Source organism: Netta rufina, assembly GCF_964035555.1.
Source record: "Netta rufina genome assembly, chromosome: 2".
NCBI classification, from domain to species: Eukaryota; Metazoa; Chordata; class Aves; order Anseriformes; family Anatidae; genus Netta; species Netta rufina.
The window spans coordinates 154,999,178-155,014,641 of record NC_140124.1 but is presented as its reverse complement, the minus strand read 5'-3'; the positions used below and the strand labels follow the sequence as shown (position 1 = coordinate 155,014,641).

At 38.5% G+C, this 15,464-nt stretch overlaps 1 protein-coding gene across 10 annotated transcripts in view; it reads left to right on the top strand.

Annotated features, from left to right (window-relative positions):
* Positions 1-15,464, top strand: part of PTK2 (protein tyrosine kinase 2) — a 191,577-nt gene that overhangs the window by 101,816 nt on the left and 74,297 nt on the right. For all 10 annotated transcript variants that reach the window (XM_084282052.1, XM_084282050.1, XM_084282051.1 and 7 more), the window contains 2 exons: positions 12,146-12,225; positions 13,800-13,862. In XM_084282052.1, the coding sequence (XP_084138178.1) occupies positions 12,146-12,225; positions 13,800-13,862 (143 nt within the window). The remainder of the gene's footprint in view (positions 1-12,145; positions 12,226-13,799; positions 13,863-15,464) is intronic.

Sequence of the window (15,464 nt, the reverse complement as noted above, 5' to 3'; positions counted from 1 at the left end):
GTATAAATTGATGCAAGCATTTAAGTTTTTCATCTTGTTCTTAATATGTGAAATCTTTTTTTGTTTCTTGTGTTTGACTACATTGAGGATGCTGTGACCTTTTTTCGTATCACATATTCTTTATTGCCAGGAGTTGAAACCAAGACGCTGCAAGCGGAGCCGTTCGCAGTCAGTGGCAGTCACTCTGCCAGCTGCAGTGGGCGTAATCGGTCCTAATTGGGAGTATAAAAGCAGGGCACTTAATGAGACCTTTCACAAGAGTGCCCCTGTTCTGCAAGCTGTACAGCGAAGGATTCAAATCAATACTTTGGCGGGGGTGAAATGCTGCGACTTGTTTGTAATGTCACAGTTAGTCAGACTTGCATCGATAGCGTGTGGTTTGTCCAAGTGTCTGGGTTTCAGGCTGAGTCTGGGGATGGTGAAGAGTGATGCTCAGGTCAGATTTGTGCTTGAATTTTCTGTTTTTTTCACTTTTTTTTTCCTGGTCTGTTCAAAAGGCAGCAAAGGTAGTGGAGGATAGGTCTACAGAGGTGTTTTCTTGAAGTAGAAGCACGTTTAGCTGGTGATATCGCATTGACTGTGTTCTTCCCTTGCACCCAACTGCTTGCAATTTCAGCCAAATCAGGCAAATTTCATCCCACCCAGTGGTGTTTGAACTGAGAGATTAAGTTGTCAAAAATCAGGAGGTGCCATTTTTAAGGTTGACCACGCAGTCTGCAGATGCTGTACTGGCTTTATGTGCCTGTCTTCAGTTCTGTCCTGTCGTGTTGGGTACCCAAATCCGAAACAAGGTCAAGTCCAAACCCACCCCGAACCCCTTAAACAGCAAGTACACAGGATTGCTGAGGAAAACTACTGCAAATGAATTCTTAACACTAAGTATTTTTTTCTATTAACTGATATTGTAAATCTCAAAAGGATAAATTCAACTATTTTTTATGATTTTTTAATATACCGATTTTAAAGAAGACTTCAGATGAAACAATGTATGAAAAGAGAATTAAAAACTGGATTGAAACGAGTCAGGAAAATTACACTTCACGCTTTTCTTGTTCTTTTTGGAGCATTTCAATTTCCTTTTTTTTAAAAAAAAGTGTTGGTTGGGAATCATTGCAAGTGTCTTCCTCTCCCTGTGGTCCAGGGATAACGCTGCCGGGAGGTGGTACAGGCTTAATAGCTGAGCGAGGACCGAAAGCTGTGTCTCACATCAAGCTAGAATACAGATTTTTAAAACATTCATATAATTAAAATCAGACGTAAGCTACTTGAACCGCCTGCCTTTGATTGTGGGACAAGAGCCTGCCCACGGTTATCCTTGAATAACATGTTAGGCCCCAGTAATTGGAGCTGGTTTATCCCTTGATGAAAAGGGAATAAGCATCTGGATGAGAGTGGGGGGTAACCAGCTCTTGGGCATCAGCTGTCCCATTGTTGCCGTCCCTGTGCTTCCAACAGATTTGTAACTTTTGGGGGCTTTTCAATCCCAAAGAATAGGAAAAAGTCATTTTTATAAATGTACAAATTTTCTCTATGCTGTCTTTTATAGTTCATGGCATGGAGCTGCCCTGGAGGTGTCCGTTTATCGGAGAAAGGAGACCGTAGGACTTGTTTTGGGTTTGCTTTTTAAAATGAGGCAAACTTTATGTAATGCACAAGAGGAGGAATTGCAAGCAGAAGGAGGATGAGCTCAAAGTTAGGGCAGCTACACGGTGCTCTGGAAAGACAGAGCTGAATTTGCTTCACTTGGCAATTGCAGTGCAGGTTTGTTTTCATAAGAAATGGCATCCCTTTCAAAAAAAAAAATGGAAAAGAAGCGCTGGTAGTTTTCTGATTTAAAAAAAATAAATCTGTACTATAAAGAAAAATGGGATGGTTTCTTGTGGGCAATGGGATTTTTTGGTCCTGCTGCTGTAGCATTTGTGAAGGTAAAGTTACCAGTTTAAATGCATTTCCTTAAATGAAATTTCCTTAAATGAAAATTCTCTCTTTATTCGAGAGAAATATATGCAAATAAAATGCCATTTTTATAATCTGTCCCCCAACATTTTGGGGGAAACGAAAGAGATTTTTAAGTCGGGACAATTGCTATAATAACGACTAAAGTTTTATAAGGGTTTGGTGCATGAGATATAATTTGAAGTGCAGGCTGGGAATTAGACTCTTTAACCTAATTAGATACCAGCATCTCTTATACTGTAATAAAAATAGGGGAGACCTAAAGCAAGTGACTTTGATAGTAAAAGTGTTGTAGAGAATCAAGGACATGGGAGGAAAAAGCTTGCATTGTTCCTTATATTAGCAGCCTGTTGGAAATAAAATAAAATCCTTCAAGAAGAGTTAATGGTTGACACACAAAACTGTGCCCTAAGGCGAACTGTAATAAATGTAAGAATTGCAGCTGCTTAGAAAGTGGAAAGATAAATCTAAGTGAACATCACCTGTCTGCTCTTTACAGCTTGTAAAAGTAATTATGAGCGAGGTACCCTTTACAGGGGTCGGTTTCTTGAAATTGCTGAAATTCACAATTCCTCATAAAGTACTCATTTTTTCCCTATAACGGCTGATTTACGGTCTTGTAACTGCGCCGATGTTCTTGCAGGTCCTGCTGTTTGTTCGGGTGCGTCGCTGCTTCTGCATCTTCCAAATGTTCTGTGTCAAACGTCTGCTTTCTGTTAGCAGGGCCGTGTGCCAGGAATGTGAAACATGCTTGTGTTCCTAAATCCTTCTTCACTAGTCGAGCGCAGCCTGAAGGAAAAGGACGTCTTTGATTTTAAACTTCCACCTGTCAACAGAAGTGGAGAAAATAGTGCTTGTGGTGGGCTTGCTTTCGGTCGTATGTGAGTGGCTGTTAACTTGAAAATAGCACAGATTTTCACATATTGGTGCATGTGTGCATCTTTCCCAGTGTCCTGAACAAAATGGCATTGTGATGAGCAGGTTATGGGGTGTATAACATCCCTCAGACAACTGAAATGTAAATCACATTGATCCTTGGACTCGTTTGATCTGGAAAAGCAAAGTCGTGTGTCGGAGGGGAGGAGTATGAAATGAGCTGTTAGCAAGGCGTGCTTAGTAGGTTGAGTGCTCTATGGCTCCCAAGTGTATAGTCCTACTTTATTGAAGATCTCCAAGCTGCAGTGGATATTGCGGTGACATCTGGAGATCAGCCCTCTCTGACAGAAGGGATCATTTTTAGCCATTCTGTCCCAAACAATGCCTCGTCAGAAGTTGCTTTTTTTTTTTTTTTTTTCCTCTTTTCCCCCTACCTCTAATGCCCTTATTATTAACATAGGAGCTTCCAAAATTAGTTAGAGATGTCAAAGATCACCTCTAGATAATGTAGAGACTGTGACCTTGGAAGATGAAGAGGAGGAGCAGCTGAGGGCAGATGGCAAATGAATGTTATCCTGACACCGAATCTGTGCTTTTAGCTCCACGAGAAAAGGTTTGAAGCCTTAATTTTCCCTAATGTAGCCTTAGTTTCTATAATAAGTCTAATATTATCGGATGGGTAAATAGGGGCAGTGAGCTCCCACATATGCCTTTTCCTCCTGTGTGCATTTTAAAGTCTACCATTATGATTATTAAGGAGGCTCCTAAAATACTGATGACATTAGAAGCCTGCTTTGGGTTTTTGTGCATATGGTACTTCATTTAAAGCAGATGAGGCACAAATCTTGGAGGGTTAATTTTGCATAAGATTTCTGAAGCTATAGCAATGTGGGTTGGGGCCTTACTCTCTCTAGGCAAAGTTGTATCTCAGTTTGATTATTTAGAGTCTGCAGCACAGAGCCATCTCCTTTTGCAGCCTTGTGATTATAAACAATTACAGAGCGGGACATTTCCACATTCATCTAATGCTTTATCTCTCCCAGGATGTGCTACAGCTTTTTGGCAGTCTATTTTATGTTGCACAGCAGATTACAACCGAAAGCACACAATATTTGAGATGATTATTTCTGGTAGGAAGAGCGGTGACATGGATTGTGGTGGACTTAGGTGGGCAACCTGCAGTAAGTAGGAAATAAAACACGATCTGAATGTGAACACTGAGTATCTTGGTTAATTTTTAATGCCAGGTTTCAGAGAAAAGAAATGTGGTATGTGCTTTGCTTTTTGTCATGGGCACATAACTAGCTGCTGAAGATGAGCTTTTGTAGACTGATGCATTGATGTATTCTGGACTTGAACACCTTTCAGAAACTTAAAACCTTTAAACACAGGAGCTAGAACACACCTAAGCTGTTAGAAAGAAGAAATAATTATTGTAAGTAGAGGAAGAGAAGGAGGAGAGTTGTGTTTGTTAACGCAGATATCTCTAACCAACCACAGGTACTAATTTCTGAATGACAAACATAAAAACACCAGCTGAAAATCTGTGGACAGAACACATTGCCTAAGGAGAAAGTGATGTAATTTAATTTTTGTCTTCCACGCTTCGTTAAACTACTCTAATGACAACTCCTGTGCTGCTTACTAAATGGGAGTGCAGAAGACAATTGGTACCCCCAAAAAACATATGTATAAATAAAATTGAAAACCTAAGTTGTAAAAGTAGGTCACACGCAGTGAAAGTATAGCAGGAGAAATAGATTGCTTAATTTTAAACTGTCCTGAAAAATTGGAGATCATCCTGTGGGAAATGCCTTGGTAACATTAAATGAGATGGGAGAGCCAGCGCAGAGGATAATTATTGGTATTTGCTCGTTTTTAGCCAGCTTTTGATAGCATTGTAAGTAAGGAATATTCACAGTATTTATACCTGAAAACAAAACTCAATAGAAAGTTTGATAATTGTATTTTATAGGTTTTTTTTAGGATATAAACAAATTTAAACCGAAAGTATATTGTTAAGACATAAGAAGTAGGCTCTTTTTTTTAAAATTTCTAAACTCCTGGAAAGAGTTCAGTACTTAGTTCAGAGTGGTTTTACTCTTGTTCTTAATAAAGAAATCTCAATCCCACATGGTGTTTTTATGAACTGCACTGGCAGGATGGCTTGTCAGCCCGAGTGAACGTTGTTCTGAAATACTGCAGCTGCATCAAAAACTCGTGTGCAGAAAAATGAAGCAGATGGCTTTTGAAAGTAGCAGCTGGTATATAAAATACGAGACCCGTGATAGATTTCTTCTTAGATCATGTGTGCTAGCACAGGGCTATTCTCTAATTTCTCCATCTTCACAAACATGGGCTTTCCCCTGTCTCCAATTTTTGTTTTTAATTGTACCAGCTGGAACCATTCATAGCTAGCCATTGAGATAGCTAGCAAAGTGCCAATTATTTCCTAGTAAATTTTGAGAAGTTTACAAGTTACACCATCAGTAATTTGTCCATTCATGGAAAAGAACAAATATTTTAAAAGTCTGACATCAGAAACGAAACTGGTCCAGAGAAACTGGGCTTTTTGTTTGCATGCCTGTCTTCCTCGTGGAAAAAGCTTATTAGTTTGTGGTTTAATGTTCACCTCCTTTTGTTATGATTTCACACTATCTTTGAACTTTTATTGTTGAAAAGACTTAAAAACCTAACAGATAACTGTGCTCTGGCCAACCAATGAAGAGTATTGGTGATAAAAATACATTGCTGAGAACAGAAGGTGAATATTGGTGAGGACAAATAATAATAATAGTAATAATAATTTTAAAAGGGAATTCTAGCTGAATGTCAGGACATTCATATGTCAAATAAATTGTGGTTTAGGATTATGTTGGACTTTGACATTCTTGTTTGTTTTAAATGTTACTGCCCTTTCTAACCACATATTTATTGATAGGCAGTGCACATTGCGTGGGTTCTCAGTTTTGTTCCACCTTTTATTTTATCAGGGCCTGTAAAAGACTTTTTCTTACCTCTGAGAAGTGCATTTCTGCTTCGCACCGGTGGTTTTCACATATTTCATCCCTTCTTTGCAGTAGACTGTAGTTGTCATGAGCAAGAGCTTAAGAACAAACATGAAGCATAGGTTGTGCTTAAATTCTTACTCATCAGCCCGTGAGTGGGCAAATACAGGTACAGTATCGTTAACACTCAGATTGTAGTACTCATCTAGAAGTTTGAAGTAGTCTGAATTTCCTTTATACTACGTGATCCTTTACACCTGAAGTATACACCTGCTTGCCCATAAACCTGATTTAAACTTGTTGGAACATTTTCAAACAAATCCAAGGGAAGAAGTGGTTAAAGTCAACACCGCAATTTGCAGCAAGAAATTCTTTTTTTCTTTATCCTCCTTTAAAATTTCTTTGCCAATACAGTTTCCTCCGCAAGGTCAGATAAGCACAGTGTGCAAGAATGGAAATTGTACGTGGAAACACAATTGTGTTACAGGCAACGTAAACCAACGTGAAAGCATCTTACCAGCTTAGGAGGAGTACTTCAAAGGCTTCGTTGGGTTGGTAGAAGTTGGTATGGGTTGCTGCTTTGCTTTTTCGTGTTTGTCTCGTTGTTGTTGTTTTTTTTGTGGCTTTTTCACAATCGGGTCTGTGAGACTTACTTATCTAAATTAGTGTTCTCTTACAATCTAGGTAAATTAAATAATGTAAGCTAGGTAAATTAAATAGCATACTAGGCATTTTTCTGGTTTAGCCTTTGGAGAGTTCACATGTTGAGCCACTAAAATGGGTCAGAGAGCAACAGCAGCGAGACTTCATATCCTTGAGTAGTATGGAGATCTTGGTAAATACTCTTCAGCCCTCCTCCAGGAGGATATATCTGAACTTCCAAGCCATAACTAGAGGTCTGCACATGTCTAGGAGGAGGGCAGTGCTGAGGGGGAACGTGAGTTGGGATATAACAGTGTCATATTTGAGGGCCACAAAGATGATACGGGGCCTGGAGCATCTTCCCTGTGAGGAAGGGCTGAGAGACCTGGGCCTGTTCAGCCTGGAGAAGAGAAGACCAAGAGGGGATCTCATCAATGTTTATAAATATCTTAAATGTGGGAGGCAGAGGGATTTGGCCAACCTCTTTTCAGTGGTTTGTGGGGACAGGACAATAGGCAATGGTCACAAAATGGAGCCAGGCAGTTACGCACCAACATGCGAAAGAACTTCTTCATGGTGAGGGTGACGGAGCACTGGGCCAGGCTGCCCAGGGAGGTTGTGGAGTCTCCTTCTCTGGAGATATTCAAGGCCTGTCTGGACGCCTACCTGGGCAGCCTGCTCTGAGGAACCTGCTTTGGCAGGGGGGTTGGCCCTGGTGATCTTTCGAGGTCCCTTCCAACCCCTACAACTCTGTGATTCTGTGATATCTCCAAGGACCACAGATCAGGAGTCATCTTTCCTCTTAATGCATTTCTGACTTGGCAATAACCAGGAAAAACTAGTCAAATTCTTCTAATGTGTCAAGAGTTTAATGTTTTGTGGTTTTTAGATATATTTTAGGTTTTCTGCTCTTGAGAATAAACACCATTTTCTTTTAAAAAAAAATAAAATAAAATCAAAAAACAACACAAAACCACTCATCTCTCTCATTTAACTTTATTAACAACAATAATAAAAGTCATAACTGAGCAAACACAAAAGACTTGGAGGAAAACTATTTGATTGCTTTGTGGCAGCACACTTAATTGCCATTGAATTCTCTCTTGTGTCTCTTCTATTTAATATTTGCTCGGCTCTTTCCTTGATGTTATGCAAAACATGCTGAAACTCTTGCAAGGTTCGTCTCCAGTCTGTGCGTGAGCTTCAGTTCATGCATTGATCTCAAAGAGAATAGGCAAGAAAAGACGATAAGAGAAGTTCTCATTAATATTCTGGGAGCAGAAATCAAATCTTTTTTTTTTTTTTTTTCTTACTGAAATTTAAAGAAGAATGTGTGCAGACAGGTTTCTGAAAAAAGCAGGAATTTAATTCCACCTATCAATTTATTACATTTTGCTATCTCTAATACAATGTTGTTCGATCGAATTAGACCGCAAGATTATGGCTGTAGGCTTTCTGAAGTTTGTACGACTTTGTACACTTGCCAAAGATTAAAAATAAAAATAAACAGACGAATATGCAGCGTGTTATGGTAATCAAGTGCGGCTCTTCATTTCTATGAGAGGATGTCATAGCTGATTTTGTGAACACTGACATTGGTCACTTGTGAAAATTGGAGAGGTGTTTTTTTCCTGTATTTTCATGTCCATTTGTATGCAGATAAAGGCATTTTTATTCGACTCTTCCAGCTGAATACTGGGGTGGCTTTGACAGACTTGAAACTCTACATCACCAAAGAACTTCAGAAAAAAAAACGTATAGAAAACCTGCAGGCAAGAGTCTCTTTCGAGCTGAAATGTGAGGATATGGGAATATTCTTGATTTACTCCACCTCTGTGAAATATCCGTGTTTGTCCGTCTCTTCCAGACTGGGATGTGCAAAACAGGAAACCTCCTTTTTTCTGCTTGTCACACTAACAAAATTATGCAGTCAAGTAGGCAAATATCTGCCTGCCTATTAGAATACGGTGAAAATGCCTCACTTTTGTCTTGTAAATAAGCTGAGGATTTTCACAATGCTTATTTTTCCTGCCAAATTGTCGAGATCAGGAGGGCTTTTAAATTATTTTTGTTGAGTTCTGGTGCTTGTAGTTGCAGAGTCGGGCAGGGAAAACATGACTGGAATTTGTGAAAGCTCCCAAGCCAGAGGGCAAGGGGAAAGAAAACCCAAGCGTTAAGTGTTTGGTTAATGTTGCATATTTATTTATGGACTACGAGTTACTTGAGGCTAGCAGCATTTTTAAATTTGTTTGTATGAAACTGAAGACGTTCTTGAGCTGTTTAGTTTAACAAATGAATTATTTCAGTACTGGGATCCGCCAGGCAATGAGCTGTGAAGATAAACGAATAAAAATTTGATCATCATATATTCTAGTAGCCTCAACTTAGCATCGTATCTGCAAGGGGAAGCTTGGTATGGCAGTGTTGAGAAAATGCTTTGCCACAGGCAGGCCCTTTGTGGTGCGAAGGCCTTGAGGAAGGGGTAGATAACAGCGCCGTGAAATCTGCTGGTGATGCAAAATTGTTGAAATGGTTCAAAAATGGATGTGTATTTTAACAAAATAATTAAAGGTGAGTGAGTTAGATGATGAATGGTTGATCTGGGTGGACGTAAGGCAGGTTAGGTGAGGGATTTCGTGAACAGGTACGGTAGTGTCTTCAGGGAAGTAATTTGGACTATATATAAAGGTGAATGCTTAGAAAAGGTAGGAGATTGAAATGAAAGGTTATATTTAAAGTGCCATTAAAGTTCATTAAACCTCGTTATGGATGATATAAATGAGAAGTAAGTTGGTTATAGCTCTTCTTAACTTGATTCATTTCTGGAATACAGGCATCCATATAGGAAGTGAACTCACTTAGAGTTCACCTCTTCAGTTTGTCTCTTATTTTTCTTGTATCCCCATGCAGACCTGCAGACAGGGAGTACCAGCCTGCTGTTTGCCATCTGTAGTACTGCAGAGGCTGGTTATGGTAATAACACAGGAGTCTGAAAATTATATTCTCAATTTAAATGCCCTGAGCTTGGGACTGACAGTTTTAGTGCAGGACTGGATTCATAGCCCAACTGATGAAAAGAAGTTCTGATTTAATTTTCTGTTTAAATACTTACATTGTGCCACTTTCTAGATGGTACTTCTGATTTAAAGTTGAACAAAACCTTGGAAACAGAAGATTTTCCCATGGAGGAATATTACACCATCGCACACAGGTGCAATTCTGCAGTAGAATGACGAGTGAACGTAGATACTAGCCAAGAGAAGTACTGCTCAAAACCTTTTTTTTTTCTTTTTTCTTTTTTTTTTTTTTGTCATTTACATACTTCTTCCTGCTTTGGCACTTCATGATGCTGAGCAGTACGGGCTGGTGAGAAGTGCCCAAATTCCTTGATTTCCAAATACCTTGGAGAGGTATTTGGAAAGAGCTTGGAGAGCTTGGAAAGGCTTTCTAATGACTTTGAAAGGCCTGGAGCTGGCGGAGAGAGTCCAGCAAAGGGCCATGAGGATGATGAAGGGACCGGAGCATCTCTCCTGTGAGGAGAGGCTGAGAGCTGGGACTGCTCAGAAAATATCTGCAGTGTCTTTGAAATGAATGCAATATATCCACTCTATAAATATAAATAAGTAGATGGCAATATAACACATGTTGTAGATGGTATCTGTGGTCATATAACTGACCGTTCCTTCTAATTGATTTTTTTTTTTTGTATATGACTTCGCAAGTTAGATACTTCATTCATTTGAGCAATGTCTGTTTACTTGGCTAACACGTAGGACTCTTTGCATGGAAACCTTCATGCCTTTGAATGAAAATACAGAATCAAAACATCTTGACTTCCCGGAAGAGGCTTCTCTCTCCAAGTTTGCATCACTTTCAGCCATTGTACTTATCAGATATATGCAGCCTGTGGTTTTTGGGTGCTGGGGTTTTTAACCTCTAATCAGATAAATCTTGGTAAATGTTACCAGAAAAACTCAAACAGGAATCAAATACAAGAGGGTTTTGTTTTGTTTTCCTGTAAACTTCACGAAGAAAGAAGTAGTCATTAATTCTACGTATCTTGTGTATTACTACCATGGGAGCACAAAACACCGATTATATTTCCATGTGTGTATATGCTTTGCAAACTACATAATGCAGAAGGACACTTAGTTAAGTCTTTAACTTCTTTCTAATCGTCAACTCTAATATGTTAGAATTGAATTAAGAACGATTGAAAACTCACTGTTTTGTCAGTGTATTGAGTCCCAATGCAAGAAGCTTTTTCCTAATGTTGCAGCTTTTGTAATAAACTGGGTAAGAGTGAGAATGTAGTTATCATGTTCCTTCTTCACCATCTTTCAGCAACAAATTAAAAATGTTTATGTACTTTATATCTAGGAAAATCTCCTGCATTTGTTGCACTTTAGTCTCAGGCTGGATCCAGCTGTTACACTGGTGGGGGGACTGCTGCATGGTAATATTTTACTGGGCAGATGTTGCCTTGAGATGACCTCCAGCTGTTGAATCTGCAGCTGGATTTCCTTATCTCATAATCTATGAATTTCGTAGTGGTAGTTTTGAAATAGTGGTAGGATGAAATAGTTTTTCTTACAACTTGGAATTACTCAAAAAACATTGTGTGAAGTATATTTCTCTCACGGTGTATAATCTCCTCTTTGATTTGCAGTTGTCATGTTGATATTTCTGGTAATTCAGGACTTTCTGGAACAAGAGGCTTTAGGATCGCAACAGCAGGTTTATGATCTCATGAGATAGAGCATAATGTGAGCTATAAAAAAAAGTTATGCTTTTCTAAAGATGTTACTGGTGAAAAAAGTCTGTTGCGTGGAAGATGGGGTTTGAAGAGTTAAGTTCTTCAGCACTAGTTCTGTTCCCTCTCCCTGTCCTTTTTATTTATAACCGTACAAATGACTTATTGCAGTGTCGTGAAAGTACTACCCCAAAAGTGCTCTTGCTATCTAGGCTGATGTTGGTAAGTGAAACAGGTCCAGGACGTGCGGTGGGGACGCTGTGTGCCCCCAGTGCTCCAAGTGCACTGGTTTGGCCCACCCATCCTTTTCAGGAGCCAAGACGATGGCCAAACATAGCATTTGGTTTCTCTGTTGGAGCACTCTCCTGGCCTGTTTGCTTTCCTACTGTAGATGGCACCCATCTACTTATGCTTGTTTCTTCTAGTTGCTAGTTCAAACATTATTTCAAGTCAGTATAGAGCATGATTTTCACATGCCAGTATTTTTACTTCCAACTATTTTTATTTTCACAGCAATGCGTGGATATTTATATGTTTTATGCACCTAGAAAATTAAAAACTGTAGACCAAAATGGTTCAAGAGTAGAGCACACATTGATGTATCTCAAAATCAGGGGTGACCGTGTGCTCAGCTCCTTTGAAGATTTTCATTTAATTTAATAAAGCATAAGTAATACTGATGTAGATTTTTTTTTTTACCAAGTTCATTGCAGTTGAAATAAGTTTCTTACAAAAATGCGGCTCATTTGTGGATAATATAAATATGGCTTCTTTCTGTGCACTGTAAGTAAAGACTCCAAAAAAGTTAAACCCAAGATAGGTTTATCCCAAAGATGTTTGGGCTGCATTTTCATCTGTATCAGCACTGAACTGATTTGTCTGTGATACGTACCTGCTTCTTTTGCTGTAGGTGAAAAACGACTATATGTTAGAAATAGCAGATCAAGTGGACCAGGAAATTGCTTTGAAACTCGGTTGCCTTGAAATCAGGTAAGCCGATAATTTCATTTATTATTCAACGTGTTTCTGGTAGAATATCTACATTAATTTTGAAACTCTTTGTAGTTCACAGATCTCTGGCCAATGTAGCTGAATAAAACATCATCAGACTTTTTGCTACAAAGTAGTTGGAAGACAAACTGTGTAGGCCGCATTGTAACCAATTTCTGGTGATCTTTAGATTAAAATTTTATAAATAATTGTAATTACCTCTTGATAGTGCCTTCTTGTGATGATTTTTTAAATTTGAATAATCCAAAACCCTGTTGAGGACAATGATATAGATTAAAAGAAAAATGCATTCATGGTTTTATTTAGCAAACAGTCTTGCCAATGTGTATCTATAAATAAGAATAAATATATAAATCCTACAGCTAAATAATGCTTAAGATAAATGCTGCTACCTTGTCTCTCTCCATTTACTCAGTTTTAATGCGCTGGTTTCAAATGATTAAATCTTAGGGATTTGGGGGGGCGGGTTCTTGTCAACTGTATAGACAGCTGGAAAATAAAGATAAGTTTATCAGATTAATAGATCCTTGAGAGAGTTCCCAGCACAGCTTTTGAAACGCCTGTTTTGTTTTTTGCTAATTTATGGAGAATTCACAGCCTGAAACATTTGCTTTAGTTACACTGTGGTCTCGCACAGGGACATTAGGAAAGCAGTAAAACTGATAAAAAATTAATGGCAAATGTAAACTTCTTAGCACAGAATAAGTGTCCTTTGAACTGTAATTTTGCAAAATAAAACAGAATTTAGGTCTGTGAAATTGCCTGGGCGCTGTTAGGGAAAACCTTATGTCCTTGCTGTAAGTTTTGCTGGTAGTCCCAGAGAAAACAAATTGTTTGTGTACCTGCACATCCTTCCACGCTGACACAACTACCAGTGCCTTATTTCAAAACATGCAATGAATATAATAATCCACGATTGCTTTGTCAGCCAAATCCTGCTTTCCATGGCTCTCATGGTAGCATGCTGTGGTTCTTCCCACGTTTTCACCTCAGTGAGGCATTTTTAGTAGATGACTACTAAAACATTTATTTTAAGTCTTAGTGGCCCCACATTGTCCTCTCCCTACAACAGCCACTCATTCTCACATTTTTTTATTTTTTGAGCTGGTGATATGAACATCTCTGGATTGAAACTTCTGGCTCTTATCATTTGCCCCTTTCTCTGGTTTTCCCCGTTACGTGCCCAGACACAAATGCTGTTGGAGATGTAATGATGGAGATGCAAGGATGGCGATACTGGGAGGGGTGGAAAGGAGCTGCTGAAGGAGGGCTTAAATAGCTTCTTTGAAAAGTTAGGCTAGGTCAACGTGGTTCTGAAAACGCAGTGCGTGTAGTCCCATGCAATGTTCCACGCCTGAAATTATTTTGTCCCCCCCCCCAAATTAAATCTATTGTATTGAGCTAGGTTAATAAGGTACTGATACTTATATTTGAATTCATTCTGCAAATGGTTTCTAAGAATAAGTCTCTGAAAGTTTTGACTGTGTTGATATTGTAGTTTTAAGTTGGGTTTTGCAATAATTGTTGCTTTCAAATGTTTTTCCTGCCTTCAGGAGATCCTATGGAGAGATGAGAGGCAATGCATTAGAAAAGAAGTCCAACTACGAAGTGTTAGAGTAAGTATTGTGTTCCAGCTGGAGGTTTGAACTGTTTCTTAATCAGATAAATGAAATGCAGGTCCATGAAAGAAAGATTCCATTGTTATTTTTTATTTCATGAAGATTGTTGAGATTTTTGAGTGCATTAAATAAGAAAAGGTTGATGAAACCAACCAAAGCATGGAAGTAGGAACAGCACATTCAACTGCTATAGGGAAATAAAGTTGGAGTTCTTTGAACTCAATCATGAGGCTTATTATGATCTTTTTTTTCCAATTTTACTAGTGTCTATAGGATCAACAAGTCTAGTTCTAAGGTGTGCTTGTTTCTAAATGATTTTCTGTGCGTGGCTGCATTCTTCAGTTGTGAGTAATCTGTGGTAAAGTTTGAATTGCCCAAAACGCTTGAGGTATCATTTTTTCCTTTTATTTGCTAAGTAGGTGGACTTGCTGAATCGCAGTTAACAAGTTGATGATTTATTTTATGTATCACCAATTTTAAGATGACCAGGAAGCATCTTTATACTAAAATATTTTGGAGGATTAATCACAGTGTATAGTAGATTGGGATCAGTCAAAAAAAAAAAAATCCAAATTCCGTAAAGTTTTAGGGATTGAAGATTTTTTTTATTTTTTGAAGGTTTTATTTGTGTTAATATAGTGGAACTGTGTTTCATACATATGTAGTCCATTGAGCTCATCAATTATCTTTGTGAAAATATGTTCTACAGCATAACATAGAATTAGATGTAGCAATGAAGTCTGTATTTTTATTCTATTTTTAATCAAACAAGTGTGCTGACTTGTAGAGGAGTGATATTAAGAGTATTTTGGAGTATCAGTATCTTCTTCACAGTGAATATTTATAAGGTGTTTTGAGGAAACCATATAGTTTCAATGGGTAAAGATAAGTTGGGAATTGCCTGCTCGTTAGGCTGCAACAATAACACCCTCCTCAGATGCTCCACTCAAAAGTTTCCCTATCTTCAGACTTCTTACTGCAGATGGACCCTGCTGCATGTGCATACTGTGATAGGAGATTTTTCTGTTTAATTAATGCACCCAGTTGGTTGTACTGAACACACAGCCAGGATTTTCTAGGTCCCCTTGTCTAACGTTGGCTTTTGAGCAAAGTGGTGAGACCTAAACTTTCAAAAGTGGCTGAGAAGTGTGGCAGAGCTCCCATATTGGCTTTTTGACTCTGCTTAGATTTGTTTGTGGTTGGAACCTGTGAATTAGTCTTCAGAAATAGATATTCCAGATTGAGTATGGTAGAGACAGCCTCGGTTTAAAAACCCAACTGTTTTCAATCTTTTTAAATGGAAAACAGTTGTTCTTCTGTTAATTCAGAAGGATAAATTGAATTTTATATAATGCTCCTCTGTTTGTGCAGCCATTCTGAAGTTCTGCTTTCATTTGAATTTTTTTTTTTTTTTGAAGGAATTCAGTTTTTTGTCATAGTCACCAGTAGAAAAGTGCTGGGTGAGGGAACTCATAACAAAATGAGAAAGGACTAATAAAGATGAACGGTATGAACAGTTAGAAAAGGCTAAAATACTATATAAAACTCAGCAAGAACTTGAGAATATTTAGACAGTTATTTGGCAACTCATGAAGTACA